The 26,018-nt window shown below is 42.3% G+C and overlaps 1 protein-coding gene across 1 annotated transcript; it reads left to right on the plus strand.

Moving 5' to 3' along the window:
• Window positions 1-2,220: 2,220 nt before the first annotated feature.
• On the plus strand, window positions 2,221-5,444 carry LOC114911321 (zona pellucida sperm-binding protein 3-like). The gene is made up of 8 exons (XM_029255121.1): window positions 2,221-2,896; window positions 2,976-3,091; window positions 3,259-3,362; window positions 3,437-3,614; window positions 4,660-4,777; window positions 4,884-4,975; window positions 5,045-5,124; window positions 5,201-5,444. Exons 1-8 carry the CDS (start codon window positions 2,240-2,242, stop codon window positions 5,251-5,253), a joined length of 1,398 nt encoding a protein of 465 aa, XP_029110954.1. The 5' UTR covers window positions 2,221-2,239; the 3' UTR covers window positions 5,254-5,444.
• The last annotated feature ends 20,574 nt before the right edge of the window (window positions 5,445-26,018 follow it).

Genomic DNA, 26,018 nt, shown 5'->3' on the forward strand with positions numbered 1-26,018 from the left:
GAGCCAGAGGGCAGGTGTTATGGTCACCGGGTATTTTCGCAGCAGGGAATGTATTGCCTGCCTCAAAGCAATTGTAGAATGTGTTGAGGTCGTCTAGTAGGGGGCAGACATAGGCACATCACTGCTTTTCCTGTCTTTGTAGTCTGTTATAGTGTGCAGACCACACCTGTTTGGGGTCAGAGCCTTGATAGTCTGACTCCACTCTCCCTGAAGTCTCTCTTGGCCAAACTGATAACCTTTTGAATGTCGTTCCTGGACTTCTTGTAGGCGCTCAGGTCCCCCAGAGTTGAAGGTTGCATTTTGTGCTCTCAGCCTGGGGGTGAGTGTGTGATTCTTAAGGACAGTTTTTTTTTTTTTTTTTTTTTTTTTCTTCTTCTTCCCCCCCCACCATATGCACCAGTGTTCATCACATGAGTAGCTGCAAAAAAACTTTGTTGGAATATCAGTGATTCCTGATCACTGTCCTAGAATTTTTGAGATATGAACATTTACGTTACATTACAGGAGTAGCTGCATAAAGGATTGATCCAGGCATGATCTTAGCTATAGTGCATGAACATTTATACCTGACCTTAAGAGGTCATGGATGAAGTGAACCTGGAAGAGGTGAGTTTTAAGACCCTTTTTAAATGTGGACAAAGATTCAGCAGTTCTGAGGGAGAGGGGGAGGCCGTTCCACCACAACAGGGCCAGAACCGAAAACCTCCGTACTTTATCTTTCAGGCATGGGACCACCAAGAGGGGAGATGTGGAAGAGTGTAGCAGTCTGGATGTGGTGTAGCAGATGATCAACTCTTATCAGGACTTCTCTAAATGAGTAAATGTACTTTTGATTGCGGATTTCCAAGAAAAGGCTTCAGTTGGACCAATCTCAATTGAAAACCTAACTCAGCCAAAGACAGGACAGCTGTAACCAGAAAGCCCTCTGAAGATGCAATACCACAAGTGTGAGGAGTACTGAAGGCTGTTTCCTTGGCAAGAGGCTTACTTCCATAATTACTCATGTAAATAACTCCTGGTCAACTTGGAATATTATGGATTTTCCCTTGAGCCTTTAACTGCTAGTATTTACATTTACTCATTTAGCTGACGCTTTTCTCCAAAGCGACTTAGAATGTTAAGGTTACAGTTATTACCCATTTATACAGTTGGTTAATTTTACTGGAGCAATTTTAGGGGAAGTACCTTGCTCAAGGGTGCTACAGCCAGAGATGAGGCCCAAACCTGCAACCTTCGGGTCCAAAGGCAGAAGCTCCAACCACTATACTATCAGCTGCCCCCTGCAAAATCAACAACATTACTGCTTAAAGATTAACTAAATGCCTGGCTTTGTATATGCTTAGGGGGAAGGGGATGCTGCAAGTGTGTATTACAGTGGCACTTAAGTCATGGTTAACTTTACATGTCAATTGACAACTGTTCTTGGATGGCAATTTCAGTTCAGCTCTCCTATGTGGATAGGACATTTCTAGACAAACGTCCTACTGCAGCAAAATATGAAGGGGGGTGGGGGTGCCGTTTCATTCCCACTTCACTGCTTAGAGAAACAAGTTTGATAAGCAAATTCATCTCTAGAGGCTACATCTCAGCCGTACCCAACAGTCTAGGTCAGTGTGCTCCTCAAAACTTTTACTGCTACACTTGCAAAGCCAATGGTCTTCCCCCACCCCATGTATGCAATTGGTTCCGGAAAAAGCCCTTCAGAAATTGATCCATCCTTTATGAGATCTAAGCTATTGCCATTGACTTGACTAAAACCTATGTTGACAACTGCTTGCTATAGTCATTACACTACACTACTACATTAGGCTGCTTATGTAATGGACAGGGTCCCTGGAAAGACTCCATTCAGCTACCCCAAACAGTTCTCCAATCAGAATGCAGCCACCAGCAATACGGTCACTGAAGAAGACTTTTCTCTTTGACTCCAAATCTGGTTCATCAAGGAGAATCTTCTCTCCTGTACAGATGACTGGTAGCTTTGAGAGCTCCCAACATGTATGATCTGAGAGACATCCTGGACATTTAATGTCCTTGAACAATGGAGACCTAAACAGGCAACTGAAGGCGATTAAAAATCAGTAAGTGAAACAATTGGGTAACGCTTCAGGGATGGAACAAAATTGGTCAAATTGTAAGATGGTTCAGCTGTTGGAAAAACAACAGCTGTTCTGTTTGGTATAAAATTGGCTGGAAGAGCACTTACTTTCATGATTCTTTGGTTACTAACACTAGCGCAATGGCTTCTTTGCAGTGGCTTGTGGGCCTCGCTTTGTTGGGTTGTTTGTGTAATGGCCAGGTTTCCCAGCAGGGCAGTTTTCCCCAGCTGTCAAGTCAGGAGTCTTTGCTACAGACAGCCCACCGAGCTGCCCAGGGACAGTCCTCTCTGTTGGCAAGTGGGGTTCCTCAAAGGTACCCTTTTCCCCAGCAACCCCAAGGAGTGTCTTCTCCTCAGTTCTCTTCAATGAGGCCAGTGCAGTTGGATCCCCTGGTACAGAATTCTAACCTTGTTGAGCCAGTGTTTGAGTTGCCTTACAGCCAGCCTTCTGTCCAGGTTGAATCAGTAAGGCCAGTGTTGCCAGCTCACTACAGGCAGGCTTCTGCAGTTCTCCCGGTTCACGGAGGGCAGTCCTCGGCACCAGCTTCCCTGGTGCAACCAGCAGCCCAGGTTCCACTTTCTGTGAAATCCCAGTTTCTGGCTCAACCTTCTGCAGTGAAGGTTGAATGCAGGGAAGACTCGGTTTTGGTGGAGGTACAGCAGGACATGCTGAGTAATGGCCAGATGATCCAGCCATCAGAAATTACCCTTGGAGGCTGTGTGCCAGTTGGACAGGATCCTTCCAGAGGGGTTCTGCTGTTCGTGTCAGAGCTACATGGCTGTGGAAGTACGCTGACGGTATGGGACCTCCTGAATTCTACCGTACCTGTTGCAAGGAGTTGACATTGGGTAGATGAGCCTCCTCTTCTCTATGCAGGTGACTGATTCCCTGATCTACACTTTCACGTTGGTGTATGTGCCCGAAGGACTCGGTTCCACCCCTATTGTGCGGTCTCATGGTGCAGTGATTAATGTTGAGTGCCATTACTTGAGGTGAGTCAGGAGTCTGGTCTAATTCTGTAATGAGAACTGGAGGAAGATATTCCTGATATATAGCCGAACTTGGTTACAATGAGTAACTACACCTGGGCAACTCCATCCATAAGGAATAATGTAGGACTTGCTCTACCCTGCTATTAGCTACTCCTTCCTATTTGCAGGAGGCTCAATGTGAGCAGCAATGCTGTGATGCCAACATGGGTACCCTACTCTGCCGCTATGTCTGCTGAGGAGCGTTTGATGTTTTCACTCCAGCTCATGACTGGTGGGTAAAATGCTCCAACTTACTTCAATTGGAGTCTTTGTGTGTGTCTTAAGGGCTCCTGTCCTTTTCTCTAGATAACTGGGAACTTGAGAGGGCTTCAAACATCTACTTTCTGGGAGATGTCCTGAACATCGAGGCTTCTGTAGTTGTGGCCAACCATCAGCCTCTGCGGGTGTTTGTGGATAGCTGTGTGGCCACCTTGGAACCTGATGTGACGTCTGTCCCTAGATATGCCTTTGTGGGGAATTATGGGTGAGTACTTGCATGCAAGTATGACTTCTCCAATGCTGTCATTTCCCTCTCTGTATTGGCTGTAGCCTGAAATAGGGGTTGGATGTAATGATGCATTCCTCTTGTTGACGAGGGAATGATTACCCTTGTATCCTGAAGGAATTGCTGCAATTGCAAACGGAAGCAAGTTGCGCATGACAGGAACACCGAGAGCTTGTGTATATACCTCAAGCAGGGAAATGTTCTTTCACTGTTGTGGTATCGGTCTATCTAATGCTTATCTAGCGGCTACCTTGCATGCAGAGGGCGTGAGGCCATCCTTGGCTGGAGACAACTTGGTTCACAGGGCTGTCTAAAGTTATGGCCAAGAGCATACCTGTGGCATGCTGCAGAGCATGTGGCTGCCATACTGTTGAAGGTTTCCCCTCATGTTTCAAACACTTACTAGTCATTCCCACACTACATGGGACATCTGATAGTGTGGTGACCAAAACTGTGTGTTACTTATGGATGCAAAGGTTTTAATTCAACCTCTGCCCATAATGCCCTTGAGCAAGACACTTGGCCCCAAAAAAAAAAATGGCTCTAGTAAAATCACTTGGCTATACAGAGGGGTCAGTGATATATGTAGGCTGAGAAGGTGCTTTATGCTGAAAGGAATCAGCTTAATGTCATGGTGGTGCGAGAATGCTGATACTGACCCAATTGACATGGGTTCCACATGAACTTTCAGTTTCAAAGAGGCTGGTGTTCTTGGCAACCTGCTGCTTTTTCTATCTCTATGTGAAGACTACTGCTTGTGCAGGTCCAGAGCAATAATGCTGGAACAAAAAAAAGACACCAGAAGCAGGACATGTCACTGTAGAGGGGGAAACCCCTCTAGTATAGGGAGCTTAGTGAACATGTGTGGCTGTACCACCTACTGTATTATGATCAGTGAAGCACTTTGCATGCTAAAATGGCTATTGAATTTATTGCCCCCCCCCCCATTAGTCCCTGCTGTTACAGAGACTGCATGTACTCTGGTCATATGACAAACCTGTCCATAATCTGCAAACATCGTCAGGTGCCTGACTGATGCCAAGGTGACTGGATCCCGCTCCCAGTTCCTCCCCAGGAAGCAGATCAACAAGCTCCAAATGCAACTGGATGCCTTCAGGTTCTCGCAGGAGACCAGGAGCTCTGTAAGTGCATATCAGTCTTCACTGACTGAACTTGAAGCAGGCTCAACATATTTCATCTCGGAGTGTTTATGGAACTTGTCATGCAGTCCAGCCTTTCTTCCCCCAGATCTACATCACGTGCGTTCTGAAAGCAACCATGGCTTCCAAAAGGGCCGACCCCCAGCACAAGGCTTGCTCGTATTCCGTGTCCGCAAATAGGTTCGTTCAGTTGAATGGCTACTGTCATGTTGTTGATGCTACGGAACTTCAGTGGTCTCTTGTTCATAGGTGGGGATCTGCAGATGGTGATGACCAAGTATGTGGCTGTTGTGACTCATCCTGTAATGTGAAGGGAAGAAATGTAGCAGGTAAGACCAGTTGTGGATTGATTGATTGATGATTCATTTATTTGAATTTGGGGCTAAATAATCCTTTCCTTTCCAGACTTCAAAGGAGAAGCTGTTGCTGGACCCATCGTTATTCGGGATCACTATTAGCCATGCCATGAGGATGGCTGCTTTTGAGGGGAAACTGCACCATGATGCTGCTTGTACACTGCAGAGCTGTTGCAACATCTCAAAGGATCTGTCTTCACTGCCTGAACTCAAGGCTCATGCAGTTCTGTGAAGTTGACTTTGCCTCTTTGTGCTGATGGCAAAACTGAATTCAGAATAAATCTTAACAAAAATCATGCTTGAGTCGACTTTGTTCTGAAGTTGATTCCCTGCCGCTTTGTTTCTTTGTATTGACTGGCAAGATGCATTCCTCAAAATGCAGCACTGCTGGTATCGTAGTCCCCAAAGGCTACTGCCTTCAGACCTAAAGGTCACAGGTTCAAGTCCCACCTCTGGCTTGAATACCCTTCAAAGTACTTTCCCTAAACTGCTCCAGTAAAATTAGCTGGCTGTAAACTTTTTCTCTTTTTGTTCTCTCCAAAGCACCAATTCATTCTCCTTGGTCTTCAGTGAGGGACTTTCATTGTACCATGTTGAAAGTGACCTGACCACCTCTCCATGAGGTGTCACTGTGTGTCCCAGGATGGCTGTATCAACAAACTTGAAAACGTGACTGCTCTAAGTCGAGCTCCAATAGGTGAACAGGGAGTACAAGGAGGAGCTGAGCACACATTCCTGTGGCGTGCCAGTGCTGAGGGTGGGGGATATGTGGCTGTCAGGAAGTCCAAAAGTCAGTTAAATAGGTGACTTAAGACCCAGATCCTTCAGCTTGACTATGAGTCTTGTAGGGAGACTGGTACTGAATGCAGAGCTGTAACAGCCTCGGCACTTAGGTGTCTTTCTTCTTCCCCTCGGGTATTCCAGGGCAGATTGTAGTGCCATTGGGATGGTATCGGTGGATCTGTTAGAGCAGTAAGCAAACTGGTTTGAGTCCAAGGTATCTGGTAGAAGCGGATGTGGGATTCACTGAGAGACACTCAAAGCACTTCAGGGTGAGGCAGTAGTCATTCAGGTAGGAGACAGCTTTCATGAAAACAGGGGGATGATGGTGGTCTGCATGTAGGGATCACTTGGGCTCAGACTAAAGATGTCGATGAAAACATCTAACTGGTCAGTGCGGGCCCTCAGGACATGTCCATGGATGCCATCAGATCCTGAAACCTTTCTTGCATTGGTTCTCTTGAAGGGAGTAGTTGGAGCCAGAGGGCAGGTGTTATGGTCACCGGGTATTTTCGCAGCAGGGAATGTATTGCCTGCCTCAAAGCAATTGTAGAATGTGTTGAGGTCGTCTAGTAGGGGGCAGACATAGGCACATCACTGCTTTTCCTGTCTTTGTAGTCTGTTATAGTGTGCAGACCACACCTGTTTGGGGTCAGAGCCTTGATAGTCTGACTCCACTCTCCCTGAAGTCTCTCTTGGCCAAACTGATAACCTTTTGAATGTCGTTCCTGGACTTCTTGTAGGCGCTCAGGTCCCCCAGAGTTGAAGGTTGCATTTCGTGCAATGGGGGGGGAAATAGAGCACAACTTTTACATACAGACCATATGAAGATAGTTGCAGACTGCACCTGATGGCATGGGTACATGATTCCCACAATGCAATGTGTCTCTCAGTTCATTTTGGACAGTTTTCAAATGCACTTTTTATCAGACTGAATGTTACCATGCAGGACCTGATGTCTCAGACCAAATAAATGGAAATCCACGCAACAGTACTGTGTTGAGAAATTGGATATCTGAAGATGAATGGGTGGCAATTAATGGATAAGAATACTCATAAGACAGAAGCTCTCCGTTTCCATCATAAAAACGCAAGGAAGAGGTAACATGGCACAGGTCTCTGATTGGTCACTTTTGCAATTTTTTTAATGGAATTCCAGGTCTTTACATGGTGACTCTGACTATGATTGGTGCCATCATGGTGGCCTCTATCTTCCATTCCTCCCAAGAATTTCTGACTGGTGTGTCCAGACGACAGTCCCAGGTATAAGACAACGATAGAAAATGTTTGTGATGTTGTCATAACAAAAAGAGGCCCATATATACTTGGTGGTTCATAAAGTTTGATTTGTCTTCTGAAAGACTTAATTTCTCAGCCAGTGGTGCTGACACATCGAGGATATACTGAGGTGAGGGAACATATATCAGAATAAAACATTTCCTTTTTCATTACTTGTACAGATTCCTTCCTTAAATCTATCAGAGACAGTGAAAATATTTACTTTTAAGAAAAAGTAAATGCTTAGCATTACAAAGCCCCATGTGTCGCATTTAATTTAAGTCCTCATTGGTGTTTGTGAAGTATATAGTTTTGGAGATATAAAGGTTTAAATTAGACTAGGGAATGCGAGAGAAAATTGAATTTTTAAGCCTCCGCTCAAAGCAAAGCTTGTGTTCCTGAAAGTGAGAACAAAGACAAAAGAAAATAAGACTTGGGAAAAGAGACCGGTTCTCACGTTGGCTTGGCTCTCCAGTCCAGTTCTTTTACCACCATGCCACCTGCTGGTCCCCTGTAGCCCCCCGAGGCTTTGTTATTGAGCAAACGCCAGCACAGTCGGCAACACCCGAGGCTCCTTGTTGTGATCGACTACTATTTTTTACCCATAAGCCTCTGCGCGTGGCGCTGCGGAGAGCATCGGTGGAGAGCAGCTGCGGTTGCCTCTCCGGGCTGAATGACACAACATGGTGAAGGCAGATGCTGATATTATAAAAAAAAGAACAATGATATGAATGGTACATACATATATAATTTCCATTAGTTTACAGTTGGAAAAATGACATTCCAGTCATTTTCTATAATTAGAGGGGTAATGACAGGGTTAGCTTGCACCATCCACCAAACCCGATAGTTTACCGCCTGCCCTGAAAACCTCATTAAACCAAACAGATTGCTGCCTCACAAGTCACGTTTAACACGAAAAGTAATGGTTATGTCACACGTTTCGAGTCATGAAAAAGAGAGATGAAATTTAAAGTCAGATAAGAACTCGTTCAACAGTGGGTGGAGTAGTGGCTAAAGGCATTACCTCGCGATTTAAAGAACCAGGTTTAATGCTCCTCCCATAGTACCCTTGATCAAGATACTTACCATGAATTTGTACAGGACGAATTACCCTGCTGTACAAACGGTATCCTGTGTACATCCTTATATTGTAAGTAAAGATAAGAATTAAAAATAAAAACAATTTGATTGTCCATGTTTAGTACCCAAACTGAGGTGTACTGGTACTAACCAGACACTTTGAAAAGCACTGCAAAATCCATAATTCCCAAAGGCTATAAAACATAGGTCTTAAACTCAGAATAATCTCAATCCCGTCCCACCACTGTTCCATTTCATTCCCTCACAGCGCTGCCCAATGGACATATTTTTATAACTTTCGTATCTTGAAGTTTCACATTAACTTAACAGAGCTGGATATTTACCTGTCAGGTTAAGGAGAACACAGTACACAGTAGATGCCTCGCTTAGGGTACAATATAAAGATACAAAATCAGTTTGACACCTGGGATCTGAGTTAACAATTTTGTGCTCACGAAGCCCAGTGTATATGCAAATAGCACCAGAACATCTGGTAATAAACGGGTAATAAATCCCTCCCTGTTATGTAAAGGTCAAGCACTGCCAAATTTCCCAGGCTTAATGCCGACATAACTGTTCTCCTCAGATTCAAATTAGCCCCAATTCTAATCACCTTCATATGGTATCTTCTTCCTAATTAATCTTATTGTATTATGACTTTACAACTCATTACTAGTGCTTTTAATAATTGTTACACAAGAAATGCAGTCAAATGTTATTTTGGCTCCCAAGAGGACAGCAGTGACCTGTGGCCTTTGGTATTGGACCAAATGCAATTTTTGGCCCCAATAACTGGGTAAAGGGGGCTTTTAACGAGGTCTCTGAGTGGTGCGTTGGGGCCAAAAGGTGGCAACAGACATAATAATGTCTGAATCAGGGCGTTTGCGTTGCCTCGTCGCCAGCAATATCCCACAATCCCGCGGGGGACGGACAAGCGCGGAAGCCCAGTCACTCCAACTATAATTACAATCTGCTTTGGGGAGGGGGAGGAGGCAGTCAGCCAGACAGACATTCACCATAGTCGGGCCCCCTGGGGGCCTTGGGACATCAAAACGTGTTTTCCGTTCGACGCTCTCTGCCATCTTGACTTGAGCAGCGTTTCGGTGTTCACTGGCTTGATTCCTCCATCAGGCTGCCGCGACGCATTGCTATGCGGAGAGGTGATACTAATCTACTTTAACGCGACTCGGAAAGCCTCCGGTAATTTTCCGGTAAGATCCGCAGGCCCAGATGGTTATTAAAACACCCAGGCAAATATGCCAGGTTTGTGGCGGAAAATAGAGAAAAAAGGAAACTGGAATCTGAGATCTGTTTTGAGACTGAAGAAAAACTAAAGTGGAAAGCACTTTATTGCACCGCGCTTGGGGTTTCTCTCAAGCAGTCAGATGCGCAGAAGTGATTTTAAATAGCCAGGCGCGGCAGGGACATGTCTGGGGACGTGCCAGCTGTCCGTGTCACCTTGAATCTGGGGAAATGTGACAGATCTGGATGCTCTCACTCCCTGGCGACTGGGTGAGATAAGGTGCAGATGTAGCCTGGAACCCCAAAGCCAGGAATTTGCCCACCTGGTGCAGATCATTTCGGCCACCAGGTGGCGCGCCCTTTGAGATCCTGGCGTCGTGGCCCAAACATGTGGACTCTAGGTCTCGGGGAATATTTCTGTACAGTTCAAGGAAACATATTGCATGTAGATGGTGCAATAATGATCCGGTGTGTATAAAGGGTGAGCGAAGCGAAACCAGTAGCTAGAACCGCTCAGTGAGCAAAATACTGACAAGGGATGGACTGAAAAGGGGGAATGTCACACAGGGAAGAATGATGGTTCAGAATTAGTCAGAGTAATGTGGTATAGCACTGTATTTCTGCAGTTCTCCCCTGTGACAAAAAGGCCAGTTGCAGAGTTCAACTCTGTATTTTACATACCTTTACTGATGCTTTTTTCCCAAAGTTACTTATAACATTCATCTACCTACAGTTATTTATCCATTTACACAGCTGAATAACTTTACTGGAGTGATTTGAAAGTACCTCACTTAAGGGCTCTATAGCTGGAGGTAGGATTTGAACCACAGCACTATGAGGTACTCACTCATTTTGTTGTTGTTTTTACTCAAAGTAACTTTTTTGCGCATAGTTAGGTCCATAAGTTTTGGAACCCCTGGTCAAATGACATGTCTTGATGTAGAGAAAATAAGTGAACAGAACCTCTGCAGCAAACAAACTTAAACATGACCTTTTTCTGTAAATTTCAATGCACAATTGTTATTTATTTGTGGAATTTAACATATTGAAAAAAAAAAAAAACATGAAATGTTGCCTGTGTGGGGGCACAGTAGGTTTGGCTGGGGTCTACTCTTTGAGTCCTGCTTGGGGTGCCTTGCAGTGGACTGGTGTCCTATCCTGGGTGTGTCCCCTCCCCCTTCAGCCTTGTGCCCTGTGTTGCCAGGTTAGGCTCTGGTTTGCTGCATCCTTGCCTGGGACAAGCGGTTTCAGACTGTGTGTGTGTGTGTGTGTGTGTGCTGCCTGTACAAAATTTGGGTGCCCTGTCAGTTAGTACTTAGTAACACCCCTTTCAGCAGAAATCACAGCCTCTGAACTCTTTCTGTAGACATCTTCCAGTCCAGAACGCTGGCATGACTGAGCGCCGTTATACTTCTTACACCACATCTGCCAATTTATAGAGCTGGGTAATTTTTACCATATAAGTTCTGGGTAAGTATCTTGATCAAGGGTGCTGAAGTAGGAGATGGTAAAACTGGGTGCATCGGGTCTAAAGGCAGTGGCACTAACCACTACGCCACCTGCTGCCCAGTTACACTAAGGTGCCCCAGTGACTTTCCTAAACATTATTATAAATGCTGTGTGAATGGATAAAAGCCAGATTTGCTACCTCTGCAAGATGTTTTGAATAAAAAGCCTCATTTATCTGCCAAATGCAAGGTGTTGTAGAACACTCGAGGTCCCACTCGGCCCCTTGCGATCCACCGGCGCTCAGATGAATCGCGATGATGCCTCTTACACCACAAAGGCAAGAGCATAAATAACCCTGCGCTGCAAAGAACAGCGTGCAGCAAAACCATCCATTTTCTCGGCGCACGCTGCAGCTAACGCCCTTTAGCAAATGTAATGTCCCGGCCGTAATACAGTGTTTATCTTTTATTTATTTATTTATTTTTTTCCTTCTTGAAAGGCAGACAGATTTCAGATCCCGGGTCCAATAAATTTCCCTATGTGTTTCGACAGATTGCTCCCGGGCAAAGTCGTTATTATAAAAATGGTTATGCTCGCGACTGCTTGTGACAAATTTCTTCCACCCAGCGGCGCATGTGCCCACCAGTCAGTACAATGGGGGCTCGCACGCACACACAATGCTCTCATAATGGTGCCATAACATTGCAATAAGCTACCCTGCATATTAGAAAATTACATTATGCTTACTTAATATATTATCCTATCACAGACACAGACACATCACTGCCTGCTCTTGTGGTGGCTTTTAAAATGACAGCAGTGTGTTGACAGTCACCTCATTCTTTGTCTCCTGTCATTTTTTAATATACACTTGTTATACATTATATGGGATTGTCAACAGCTGCAATGCGTGCTGCCAAAGGGGACAGTCTTCATTTACGGGTTCATGCATCTGATGAGATATACTTTGGAAAGGCCACCCCCTCCCCTGCAGCCCTGATAGCTGATTGGTTTGGAGGCCTCGGGTTCTCAGGGAGGCGGGGCAAAGAGGGCGGAGTTAAGCGTACTCGCGCTCTTCTCCTCATACAAAATACCCGATTCGCCCTTAATTGATTTCTGGGTCTCCTATTAGCTCCTGGCAGCGAACTCGCAGCGCGCTCAGGAATAATAATGGCAACGCACGAAACAGCCCGGGGGTGCATGGGGTTTATGTTTACAAAGTACACAGGCCTCTTTCATTTCGTTTAAACCGAACCGCAAACAAAGAAGTCGACTGATTGACACGAAGCATTTCATTGTCTAATTCTGCGAGGCTTGCTCTGAATCCGAAACTGGCATTCCAAGCACAAAGCGATGTGGTTAAACTGAGAAGTTAATAATTTCCATAAAGCACTTGCTCTGTGGTGCTGGAGACAGCTGTCACCGAGAGTATTCGCCTCTTGATGTATGGGTAGCGCTTCTAACTAGCGGTTCATTTTGTGAGGGAAGTGGAGCAGCGGTTACAGAGCAGGAAACACGATACACATTGAGGGATTGAGGGGGGTAAGAGAACGTCAGGGCCCTTGGGATTCCAGCAGTGGTTCAGGCCATCGCCTGGGAATCAAAGGGCCTGGGTTTAAATGCTGCCCTTGTTACGCCACCCTTGGTCGAGGTACTTACTATGAATTGATACATAATAGTTACCCTGCTGCGTAATGAGTAAAACCTGTGTATCTGGCTTAGTATATAAACTGAATATTGTATGAAAGGTGGCACAAAAAAAATGGTTAATTATAATAGTATGTTGACTCGCGGTTGGGAGATTTTCAGTTCTTAAGTTGTCACAGCACCAAACCGAAATGTGCTTCTTCATCTTCCTGGGAGTCTTCCTGCTGTCCGTGGTGGGCTTTGGATCGCTCAAGCACACATATGTAGAGGCGGTCTTTTGGTCACAAATGCACTGCAAAGCCTTCTGGGAATCCAATGCTCCAGTCTCCTACATAGGAACCACAGAGGAGTACAATTCCCCAGTTCCAAAGCTTTGTCATGGTAACAAACAAAAATCAGAAACTATTATAGTTCATGCCCATTTTGTTTACCTGTTTAATTTAATTGCTTGTAAAGCTCTGACCTTTGATCCATGTCTCTTGTGCAGCAGTGTAAAATTACACCTTTTTAAATACTCACCCAGTTAAACCCACAAATAGCTTCCAGCTGGGCTTTCTGCTAATGAAAATTTGTTGCTAATGACCTTACAGTGTGTTAAATTATTTTATCTTATAAATGCCCTTGACATGTAGGTCTATACAGAGATAGGACCATAATTCATAAAGCTAAATGAATTAATAGGCAGCTTATGTTTTATTTCACATCTCTGAAGATGTAATGTGTCACTTATGTAAAGACTTGGAGAGCTCCTGACCGCAAAATTGACAGGTGACCTTGAAAATGTGATTGACAGGTGACCGCTACCACATGCAAAAAGCACAAAGTTGAGTGAGAGAAATGGTTTGATGTGTGTTTGGTCACATTTGGGCTTTTGAATTTCCCAAGCCCTATTAATCAGCCATTTATTCAACTTTTACAGAAGAATGTGGAGTTTTGTCCAGTGCTACAGTTAATTGGAGATGTACACACACACACAAACACAGAAAAAAAAAAGTTTCAAATGTAAGTAGAAGTAAAAAATGCAAATTTACCCAGCTGCATGAATGGGTAAATCATTATACATACCTTAACATTGTAGGTGGCTTTGGATAAAAGAGTCCGCTAAATAATTACATGTAAAAGTAAACATTGTGATGGCACACATTAACATTTTTAAACAAATAGATTTATAGTTCATCTAAACTTATTTAAGATATAAAGCACACGTAGATGAAAACTGGGTCTGATGAAGCCACTGTCTTATTTATGTGATTTATACATTTGTATAAATTTATACATTTATTTGTTTAAATTTACATGTAATCATTTGATGGACATCTTTCTTGGATAAGCAAAAGTGTATCAACAACAAACAACAAGCTTTAGACACAGACAATGGATTACATTGACATTTATTTATTTAGCAGATGCTTTTCTCCAAAGTGACTTCCAATTAACTCTATGTAGTGTTACTATTAGCCCACACACTTTATTTACCGCGGTGACTTACACTGCTAGATACACTACTTACAATGGGTCACTCTTTCATACATCAGTGGAACACACTCTCTCCATCACTCACTCACAATTCAATGATCATCAACAAACAGCTTGTTTGTCTTATACCATCATGTGGCTGATTAACATCCGTCATGTAGCTGCCCAAAGAAGTGACATTCAAATAGAAAATATGTAGAGAATCATTGAAAATGTTTTTGGACTCATTTATCTCGCTGTCAATGAGGCTAAAAGAGATGGATTTTGAGACCTTTCTTCAAATCTGGGGAAGATTCAGCAGCTGTGAGGGAAAGCGGGAGTTTATTCCACCACATCGGAGCAACAATCGTAAAACTACCGTGAAACTACAGACTTTCAGTTTTGGACCCCTTGGGAGTATTATTTTGAGCAAGATTATGTTATCTGAATTTTCATAATTGCCAGACTTTTGTCTGATGCAAAAACAAATTGTGTTTAATATTCACGGATGCGGAATACTTTGTTTCCTCCCTCTTGGCTCCCATCAAGGCCGTGTCTGAACAGCTTTTGAGAGTTTTTAACTGAATCAACAACCACTACATTCAGGACATGTTCAGCTTAAATGTATTCAATTATCCTTTTGTCCTCGGAAAAACTCTTCAAGCGGCCTCCGCAGCCTCGGCACTAAATTTCCATTTGGTTTAAGAAACCGAGAAGCGTAGTTTGGGTCATAAAGTCTTGAAGTCTTTGGCGATTCAGTCATTGTTGTCCGTAACACGGCTCTTTCGTCGAGTCGCACACTTTAATTAAGTTTCCCTGAGCGAATATGCGGAACATTTCTATTAATGGATTCAACCTGCAGAGACGACGAATGTGCCGAGCAGTCGCAGAGGGTGTATTAATAAAGCATTAGATAGTTTTCAGATGTATGAGACTTCAGGGCTCTCTTCGTAGCTCTAAGGGATGTCGTGTGCCTGCTTCTCTCGATGCAGTGAAACTAACGACTCGCATTTTTATCATGTTGAAAAGGTCTAATAAGTGCTATAAATTACGTTTAACGTATTAAAAATATTTAACTGAATTTAACATACCTGATTAGCCCTGCTCTAGATTTACCAGGTAAAGCCCATCAGATATGGTCCCAAACTGGGCTAATTATTTTTTTGGTGTTCCTCTCTGTCCAAAATTACTTACGTTGTTAGATATTCAACTTTACAGTGATTTACCCATTTACAGAGCAGGGTAATTTTCACTTGAGGATTAGTGTCTCAATCATGAGCTCAACAGAAAAAAGGGGATTTGAACCTGGGATCTTCCAATTGTAAGATAACAGCTCTATCCACCACACTTCCTGCTGCCCATAATGATTTGTTAATGTCTTCACATTGTAATGTCCCATATTAAAAAAAAAAAAAAAAAAAAAAAAAAAAAATCCATGATAACAGGCAGGGAAAAAAAAAACCAGTAAATGACAGAGTTGGTCAAGAGCTGAGAATTTTCTGGTGTCACAGTCTCTTATCTCCATGCTCTGATAGCCTCGGGGAAATGGGAACTCCTGCCGGGACTGCAGCAGTTCGGCGACTCGTGATGTGCGCGCGAGAATGTCGCCGTGACATGACTGCACACGTCGACCGACTGCCAGACTCAGGCCTGCAGAAAGTGCAGCTTTATATCAAGAGGGTTTCATTCAGCAGACACCCAGCATGCGGTGTTGCACCTCTTTTCTCAGAGTTGCATATTTACAGTACATATTTGCACATTTAAATGTACACGTATTCATTTATCAGACACTTTTCTCCAAAGCGACATACATCTCGTAGAAAATACAATGTGTTCATTGCATTAGCAGGAAGAGAGACTTAGGTACAGATGTGTGATTCTTAAGTAAAGTTAATTTATTTCTTTCCACCATATGAACCAATGTTCATCACACAAGTAGCTGCATAAAACTTTATCAGAATATCCACAATTCCTGATCATCTTCCCAGTAATTTTTTCTTTTTCTTTTTTTTTTTTTTTTGAGATACATATAAACATTTACATTACTTTCCAGGAGCAGCTTTGAAAAGGTCACAACATTACTCAGTGTCCTGTTTTAGACATACGTTTCTGCATATGTTAACTACGGAATTCTTCGTACTTGGATTTTAAGTGACATCAGACAGAGACAGACACTGAGGCCCTTTACCATCATATAATTACTCAGCTGGTGCTTTTAGATAGATAGATAGATAGATAGATATGCCAAGGTAAAGAAGAACAGACTATAATAAAGAGCAAAGCATGTCTTTAGATCCAAAGATTGCGAGTTCAAATCCAACATTTAGCATGATAGGCCTATCCTTCTGCAAGGTGATTTCCCTAAGTTGCTCCAGTAAAAAAATGCCCAACTGTTTAAAGGAGGGAATAACTGAAGAGAGTTTAATAAGTTTCTATGGAGAAATACATCAGTTGAAGGTGTGAATGTGGATGTAAAACTGAAAAACAAACAGAAAGTAAAGGTTGCACTGAGAGCTCAATACCTCTTTGGTAAAGATGTCTGTAAGACCCCAACAATGTGAGGACTTGTTTTATAGACCAGCTACCAGCTCGGGTAGCTCCTTGGAGCAGCTCCACTGGTCTGGGTTCAGTCTGTTGCTGAATGTGCTGCTCTGTTTAGTCAGCATGGCCATTCTTTACTGAATCATTGTTCAGCGGCCAAAAGAAAATACGGCTTTAACCATCAACTGTAACATAATTCAGGGTGTCCTGTAATGCATTATACTTCATTTAAGAAATTAACAATGAGACCTCAGGGCAAAGAGTGAGAAAATGAATTTCGGAGAAGAAGTTCCTTAGACTGTGAGAGTTCTCTTTGGAATTGGAGCGATGCAGAAGGACACAGTGACCGGTGAGGTGCCGGTCAGCCACCGGGGTGGGGGTGGAGGATGGCAGAGCCAGAGGTGATGGCGACATGGTGGGGGCGAGTTCACATCGCTGCTTTGATGGGTAAGAAGAAAAGTCCCCTAACCTCCAGTGCTCTTCAAAAACAAATGATCCCTTTGTAGAGCCTAATTAGGGATGCACCAGTGGACCCCGACTTCGAGATCGGTCAAATTTCCCGCCTCATTTATGGTGGGAAAAATATTGCATTGATTTGGTGGAAATCGAAAGGCTCCGGGCTTAAAGGCGAGCACTGAGAGGGATTTATTCCTGGAGGGGGTTGCGGAGGCTCCCAGGACCCCCCCTGAGAGACGCCAATTAAAGGGCTCTTCGTAGCACCTCTCCCTCCGTTTCCTTCTTTCGACTTCCACTGCACTTAAACTCTACTTTCCTCATACTTTTTGCAGGACCTGTCACTGAAACTTTCAGACCCTTGCAAGAACTCTGCCCTCGGTCTCTGCCGGAGGACCACTGCGGGTATCTCATCGAAGCTGAAGCCTCCAGCTCCGGCATCACCTTGGGGGAATGAACAACAGAGCCTCACCAGCTCAGCGGAGAGCGTTTCCAAAAACGGCGAGTACCTCCACAACACTTATTACTCCCACGATCATCTCAAGTGACTTACGTAGCGTGTGGTTTTCAACACTCAGCCTGGTTTTACAGATGGATTTGTTTTGTGTTATTGAAACAAATCACTCTATGTACCTTAAGGGTGGTAACCCTTTTTTTTTTCTTCTTTTTTCTGGAACTCGAACGAGCCTTTCAGTTGAAATCAAAACTCATTTTAAGCATGAGGAACAACAGAAATGTTACACCAACTTTGGGAGAATGAATAGATGCTGTGCAGGTTCAGAATTAACACCACCAACCAGCCTCTACACACACAGTGTGACACATCAGAGTGTTTCTTTTACCCACTTACCTGGAAAAAGCCCTTTGGCCCATAGAAAAACCAGAACATCAATGTTGAAGAAAAGTTTATCGGTAAAATATCTCGCACTGCTCTGCAGCTTCTTCCGCTGTTCAGTAGTATGGTGTTAAACCATATAGCCAGGAGTGGGTCACTTGTGACCGAAAGATTATCCTTTGGGTTGTGTTACAGTTGTATTTAAATATTGTATTAATCATAAAGACGGTTTCTTTCGTCTGATCGCCACGAAGCTTCGTGACAGCCCCCTGCACCAGGTATCTGAACACATAAAATTAATGATCACTATTTTCATTAATTTTTAAATCTTTTATTCACATGTTCCATGGCGTGTCGTCAGATCTTGTCGACCATGGGAAATGAGAGCAAAGTGTGTCAAATGGCCAATTCGGGAGTTCACACACTTACTTTCTCTCACACACACACACACACACACACACACACACACACACACACACACACACACACACACACACACACACACACACGAATGGCCTCATTTCATGCAAGTGTGGTTCACGGATCATAAAACCCAAAAATAAGTGTAGAAATTAATAATGACAAGGAGGGAAGTTGGTTAAAAGTTGTAACAGAGTATATCTAGGGCAGCGCTCACAGTCGTTTGTTTATTGCAGGGAGGACATTGATGTGAAATTGAGACGTGGATGCGTTTCGGACACAGTCCTTCCTCAGCCTCTACAGATGTGTCTATGCAGGTGTAACCAGACCATGCAGTCATGCCCTTAATTTCCTTCTCAGTTCCACATGATGGCCAGATATTTGGGATGTGACACATTACCTGGCAACCCCTACGCTCTTGCCCTGGTGCCCGGCTCCACCTTAACCCCCCCACTGAGGGAAAGCACTGCAAGGGAAAGTGTGCCAAACTTTACAACTGTTTCTTTTCTCCCATTCCTCCCCGCCTGCTCAGAAACCCAGGCGGAGTCAAAAGTTCTCTGCGAAATAATGATTCACAAGTGTGCGGATGAGTTCTTTGGTAATTAAATATATCCTAATTAAATTTCACAGGGTCCTCGGGGAACTCAAACTCCATTTGTTCCCAGGCGAGCGAGCCAAGCCGTGCTTGTCCACGAGTTTGAGCGGGGAGTATTGCACTCAACCACTGCGTTCCTCGAATGAGGATGGGACGAAGCACGGCGGTCTGGCTAAAAGGTATTTTTGGATTGTTCCACATACGTGGTAGAAGAACTTCATTACCCTGACATGTCTGGGTACCATCATCTGCTGTATAAACAAGATTGTTGTTGTCGTTGATGATGATAATATCTGAGTACCTCATGGATGGTACCAAACCTGTATAGCTCCTTGCTTGGCTAACCCTAACCCTAACCCTTCTTGCTTAACAGCCTAAAGAATAATCTCTCGACCCTTAGAGCTGAAGGGTTCTGAGGTTAAATTCCACCCTGAGGAATACATGAACGAACCTTTTTGCATCTTGGAATTTTGCTGCTACAACTCAATTTTTGGTGTTGCGAAATTCTTATAAGCTCTTCATTTTGCGCATGTCGAACAAAAGATTCACTTCATATAGAGATGCTCCTCTACTTACGATGGTTTGACTTATGATTTTTCAAAGTCACGATGGTACGATAGCAATACGCATTCAGTGGGAATCCATACTTCGAATTTGGGATTTCAATTTGTTTCCACGCTCCCGATATGCGGTACGATATTCTCTCCCGATGCTGGGCGATGGCAGCGAGCTGCAGCATCCACTCAACCATGCTTGCAGTCTCTGTAGCGATCAAACGAACAACTGTAAACAACTGTGACTGTAAACAAGCGATACTGCGTTGAAATTGTTTTATAATTTTGTGTTTTCACGTCCCATCATGTCTACTAAATGCCTATGTGTATCTCCTGCTTAAATTTGCCAAACTGTCGGCTATGGTTAGTATTCTGAGCACGTTGAAGATAGGCCAGGCTATGATGTTCGGTAGGTGCGCTACTATATTCTTTTCCGACTTTCGATTTTTCCACTTACGATGGGTTTATCGGAGCATAACTCTATTGTTAGTCAAGGAGCATCTGTATTTCGTGTATATGATTTCCTTTGAGAGGCCTAATGGGTAATGCTTCAGCCTCTGCAGTAGTGGATTACGGGTATGATTTCCACCTGGGTTGCTCCATTAGAGGGCACTGAGATATCAAATGGGATGCTGGGTATCAGAACATATAACAGCACTAAATCGGTACAAACTGAACAATAGATCCATGACATCCACTCTTTCTTTGTTAGTTCATTAAAGTGACACTTTTCTTCAAAGTGTCTCACAGTGTTAAGATACGTGTAATGATTTTACAAATTTATAGAGCTGAGTATAAACTGTATATATATTTACCGTATCAGCTCAGGGCAATTACCCTGAACAAGGGTACTCTAGCAGGAAGTGAGATTTGAGCCGAGTTCAAGGCAGAGGTTCTAATCACTATGTCACCTACTGCCTCACATGGGTGTCCAGATTGGGGCTTCAGGAGTTGAGCACGGTGAACCTGAGTGCCAGATGAAATATGGTTTGCTATGAAGAAGGATGCTTTGAGATCTTAAAGTGTGTGGGAAACTGTCTGCCATTTGTTGTCATATGTCTGATAATTTCCCAAGATGAGTGATGGATTCACCATATCTAGTGTCAAGCATACTTTGACTTAGAGTTTGTAGCTAATCATACAAGGTAACAGCTTTCAGAGCTAGAAAATATAGGTTTGAGTCCCATCTTAGGTGCCTTGTCATCCTGCAGTGAGACCTTTCCAATTTCCAGGAATTCATCATCTTGTTGCAGCCCAAAACATGGAACACAGAGAATAAAACACTGACCACAATCGATGTTCTTATCTGAGCTTCCACTGACTCCAAATAAGTTAATAAATAAGGTGTCAGACTTCAGGAGTGATGATTGTGGGTTTGAGTCCCACCAAGGCTGGGTCTTAATGCTGAAATTTAGAAAGATGGATTTGCTGGAAATGGAAATGAACATTTTTTCCCTGTATACATATATATATAAAACCTGGAAAAAGAGGCCATAGGTCTTGGAGTTTGAGTACTGACTATAAGAGTATCATACAACTTCGTAGGACTGTACTCTTCTGAAAAGAGACTTCAAATGTTGTTCCTGGAATCTACAGGAGCCACTCAACATATTATTTATGTATGCACAGTATATGTATACATAAATAATAATTAATAACATATAAATATATAAATGATAATGCTCAATAAATATAATTAATAATGGTTACGTATGTTGATAAAGGGCACAATAGCAGGAATGGTATTTGATCCAGCAACCTTCAGATTAAGTCTGCATTTTCAGGCTCAAATGCTAAGATTTAATTTTGCTGATGAAATTTTTAAATCGCTAAAAAAGAGTGTCGTGTGACAAGTCATAGAGTTCTCGATAAAACTTAAAAGTGAGAGTTTGTCCAGTATCCACACTATTAAGACAAGTTATGCACATTAATTTTAAGCATTTCATGGTGTCCTAGTTCAGTAAATCACAAAAAAACTTAAATAAATTAATTTATCTCCTAACCAGCCATAATAACAAAAATGTTATAAGTCGGCATGAAATGATTTATTGCCTCTGACTACTAATCCCCAATCTTGCCTCAAAAATGATGTCTTTTCTCTTTTTTTCTGTCGCTTGAAAGCATTTTTATGAAATATGGCTGTTGGCCTTCAAAAATAATCGAAACAAGAAACGAAACCATGCCACATTTTGCAAAACAGACAGTGCATTTGCAATTTGTAAAACCTAATAATTTACCCTAAACTACAAAATCCACTAAATGATAGCATATAGAGAGCGATGGAGAGAAAAAAATATATTTCATTCAAGTATTTAATTTTACAGATCATCAAAAACTGAGTTTCCCATCTTCTTTCAGTCTTAATATCGTCAAAATTGCAAACTCCCTGGACACCATTGTGGGCCTAAATTATAGAATCTGTTTGGTGCTATGCAAATCAAGTGTTAAAAGTAAATATATTGTATATGTATATATTTTTCTTTTCTTTTTTTCAGTTTTTCTTCTTGAACGGTTTATTTCAGAATCTGACAGCTCTGGGATTCTGTCCCTGCAGAACAGTCCATTCCATGAATTTAAATCAGACCAAACCTTTACAGGGGTGGTCATTCAATCAGAATAGTGCAAATACAAAAACTCCATCTAACAAATATGACATTACTGTGCAATGACCTATTGTTTACTGATTGGCAACAATTTTTCTGTTTCAGATATAAAATTTTTCCTGGCCAAGGAAGCAATTTTTTTACAGTGGATCCCAAATCCGGACCGCGGTACTATCTAGGGGAGATATCTTAGTTTCGAAACCTGATGGTGATATCAAGAAGATATGTCTTCGGCTGATGGAACAGCCGCATGAAGGTGAACACGGCTGGAGGTGGAGAACGTAGTGGACACATGGAGGTTTCTTTGAACACATTGGTCTTCAGGAGGACCCACAACCAAGAAGTCCAAAATGAAAAGATGGAAGGTTCTCAGTTCTGGCTCCAGTGTGGTTGCATGACCTCCCTCTGCCTTTCTGGTTGCTGAGTCTCATTCAACATTCAGGAAGGGTCTTAAAACTCAGAAATCTCTGAATTCTCAAAACACATCTCTTTCGGGCCACCTTACCTCCTGATCTGTTCCATAAACTGTCACGACATCATCTGTCATCTATGCTGGTTGAACCATTTTATTAAACTAGACAGCATTTCGAGAATCATATGTCTGCATCTCCATCTCTCAGTTGTTGGTGAAATGCTGTTTTGTTTTCTCCAGGTTGCACATCATTTTGGAGAAAAGTGTCTACTAAAAGAACGAATGTAAATGTAAACATGTAAGGATGGCCATGTCTTTACATTGGAGGAGGTGGTAAAAACACATTATTAAAAACAAAAAAACAAAAAAAAAAAACCAAAGACAATGTGTGTATTGTGTCAGGATGTCCTCAGTAGAGTAGATGTTGTCCAGTATTGTAGAAAATGTAAAAAAGAAGCCTAATAACCTCTCATATCTCAACACAATGTCACAGCAGCACCTTCACACTGTCACTTCTCCTGTGCCACCGAACCTGGAAAAGTAGTGATGTTCAGCCCACGCTCTTCCTAATCTCCTCAGATGGCCTTCCGCTCTTTCCTTGCTGACAACAGTGGATATTTCGGACGATGTCGTACTTCTAGACTGTCTGTTTTCAGGTCTTCTTGAGGCGAATTGTGTTGTTTTCACAAAGTGTGTCCACCTCCGTGGTTTCTTCATCCTTGGGGCACCGCTGCATGGTCTTTCCTCCCTTCCATGGATGACAACATGGGTCTGTAAAGCAGCGCTGTAGAAATGCCTGAGTCTGAATCCTATTAATGTTCCATCAGTCAGCACAACTATGGGATGCTCTCGTAGCTTTGGAGCAGCATCCATGAGATGTGAAAGTGTTGGATGGGCGATGAGATATAAGACGAAATTTTGTATACGCTTGCTGGAAGCTGGTTTGTTTATTACAAGGACTTTAGTTTTTCAAAGTTTTAAAAGGGTCTTAAAACTCATCTCTTCTGGACTTAGTTCGCCCATGATCTCTAAGTTCATGTAAGGTATATATGTTCATGATCATGCTCAGATCAATCTGTTACACAGACACTCCTGCAATGTAACGTAAATGTTTATATGTATCTCAAAAAAAAAAAAAAATTACTGGGAAGATGATCAGGAATTGTGGATATTCTGATAAAGTTTTATGCAGCTACTCGTGTGACGAACATTGGTTCATATGGTGGAAAGAAACAAACTAACTGTACTTAAGAATCATACATCTGAGTGTCTCTTTCTGCTAATGTAATGAACACATTGTATTTTCTATATGATGTATGTTGCTTTGGAGAAAAGTATCTGATAAATGAATACATGTACATGTAAATGGTTGTCATGTTTAAGATCAATGTTGGGGAACAAAACTGAGTGATGCATGAATCAGTCAAGCTCTTCCCAGCTCTTCTGTAGTAATTCCCTGAGATGTGTTCCTTTGCTTCACATTTCCATTTATTCATTTAGCTTTTCTCCAGTGTGACTCACAATGTTAAGGTCAACGCTCCTCCAACGGTGGATATTTCGGACAATGTCGTACTTCTAGATTCTTTGCTTTCAGGTCTTCCTGAGGCCAATTGCTTTCGATCTTCAATCCAGCTCATTCCATACAGGTGTTCCCCAGGTTGCCGAGGTGTACTTAAGCCTCTGACCGGTTGCCATACACAGATCATGGTAAATGACATATCAACTCACATGGTTCAATTGTCTCCATGCAGTCTGTCGTCTTTGACAGATTGCACAAAGCTAGGTTCACACACACACACACTCACACACACACACACACACACACACTTTTTCCTCTTGCTCTTTCTTTATGCTTCTTGTCACCCACAATGAGACAAGCTCTACAATATCATCTCCTTTCATGCACAGTTAAGAGCTGATTGATTGGTTGAGCACTCGTTGCTGTTGCTTCTACCCATTGACAGAGGAGACAAGCCTCTCTGCAGTGAACTGGCCTCGCTACAGTGTGAGAAAAGCTTCTCCTCGACACATTCAGAGACACCGGAACTCTTTAGTTGTGTGACGTGGCACTTAGCGTGCGCTGCTTACGTCCATACTGATGAGATCATTTGCCCCAATTTTTTTTTTTGAGGATTTGAACAGAGTTGCTCTGCCCTGAACTCTGGGTAGTTTAATGTACTGCATGTAGTCCTTATCCTACGCTTCCTTATCCTGCAATTCAGTTATCCATCGCTTTTCCCATAAATAATACATAAAAAATAGCAGACATATTAATTTTCCTGATGGAGGGTTGAAGAATGCAGAGTGCGGGCTAATTCTGTAAGGTTTGCATTTTAATAGCAAGAATTAATAATAATAACAAGGTTATTATTATTATTATTATTATTATTATTATTTGATTTTTAAAATAATGCATAGGATAGGTTTTTTGGAAGAGTAGTTGACAGCGAGGCTATTTACCATGTCATGTAACTAATACATTAGCAAAGAACAAACACAGTACGGTAACAGTGCTGCACAATACAGACTAGACTGTAGATGTTTAACTATAGTACTTTAGAAGTAGCCTGGCATATTATCTAATGGATTCATTATACAGTGTGTTCTTCATGTAAACAGTGCTCAGAATAAGAGGGCTGTTTATATGAAGAATGCCATGACAAGTGGGCACTCAGCAGAAAAGTAATGTACACAGTAATAAAATAAATTCTCTTGAATTTGTGTAGTTGCAGTTTAGATATAATCTGTACATATTATAATTATTTATCCATGATGGAAAGGAACATTGTCCTAAATTGTAAATATTATTAAATCTGTAGATGCGTTTAGATGGATCGTGCAAAAGCATATATTACTTTACAGCAAAATGTTTATTTTCTGCTGATACACCGTAATAGAAATGTTCATTTCTTGTTATATAGTGTGGACTTGCTATTGTTTGTTAGTTTGTGATCATACAAATGCCTGCTGAGGATTTTATTCAGAGCTGTTGATACTTCATATTTTACATTAAAAGGAAAAAATAATTTTTAAAAAATTAAGAAAAAACTCCCTCAGCTCATGATAGATAACAAAAAGCAAGGCCTGATTGTACTTGATATGTTAACACATGCATCTCAATACATAGCTCTCCAGCTCCAAGATTTTATTTTTTGTTTACATACGTAATTCGAATATCCAGTTTAATTAAAAAAAGAGAGAAAATGAAACACTGAATCCATCCCAGGAGGCAAAGACAAGTCGATGGGAATCAAGCTGAATGAGGACTCACTGCCATTGGAGACATCTAGATAAATAGCAGTATGGATGAGAGAACTGTGAAAATAAAATACTGGGGTGATAAATAAAAAATGGTTTTTGGTACGTAAAAAAATGGAATTGTGTTGAGTGATGCGCTGTATGGAATTCAGTTTTGCATGATAGCATTCAAGTGTTGCACTATATAGCATTACATGGAGCTCCTCTATTGCACTGCATGTCTTTTATTTATTAGATTTTCTATTGTTCTATTTTGTGAAGA

The sequence above is a fragment of the Scleropages formosus genome, chromosome 9, assembly GCF_900964775.1.
Source record: "Scleropages formosus chromosome 9, fSclFor1.1, whole genome shotgun sequence".
NCBI classification, from domain to species: domain Eukaryota; kingdom Metazoa; phylum Chordata; class Actinopteri; order Osteoglossiformes; family Osteoglossidae; genus Scleropages; species Scleropages formosus.

Bases quoted from the DNA above. Each gene is read 5' to 3' on its own strand.
- LOC114911321 (XM_029255121.1), top strand. From the start codon at position 2,240: ATGGCTTCTTTGCAGTGGCTTGTGGGCCTCGCTTTGTTGGGTTGTTTG. The intron at 3,092-3,258 runs GTGAGTCAGGAG...TCCTATTTGCAG, and splicing joins GTTGAGTGCCATTACTTGAG to GAGGCTCAATGTGAGCAGCA. The intron at 4,778-4,883 runs GTAAGTGCATAT...TTCTTCCCCCAG, and splicing joins CGCAGGAGACCAGGAGCTCT to ATCTACATCACGTGCGTTCT.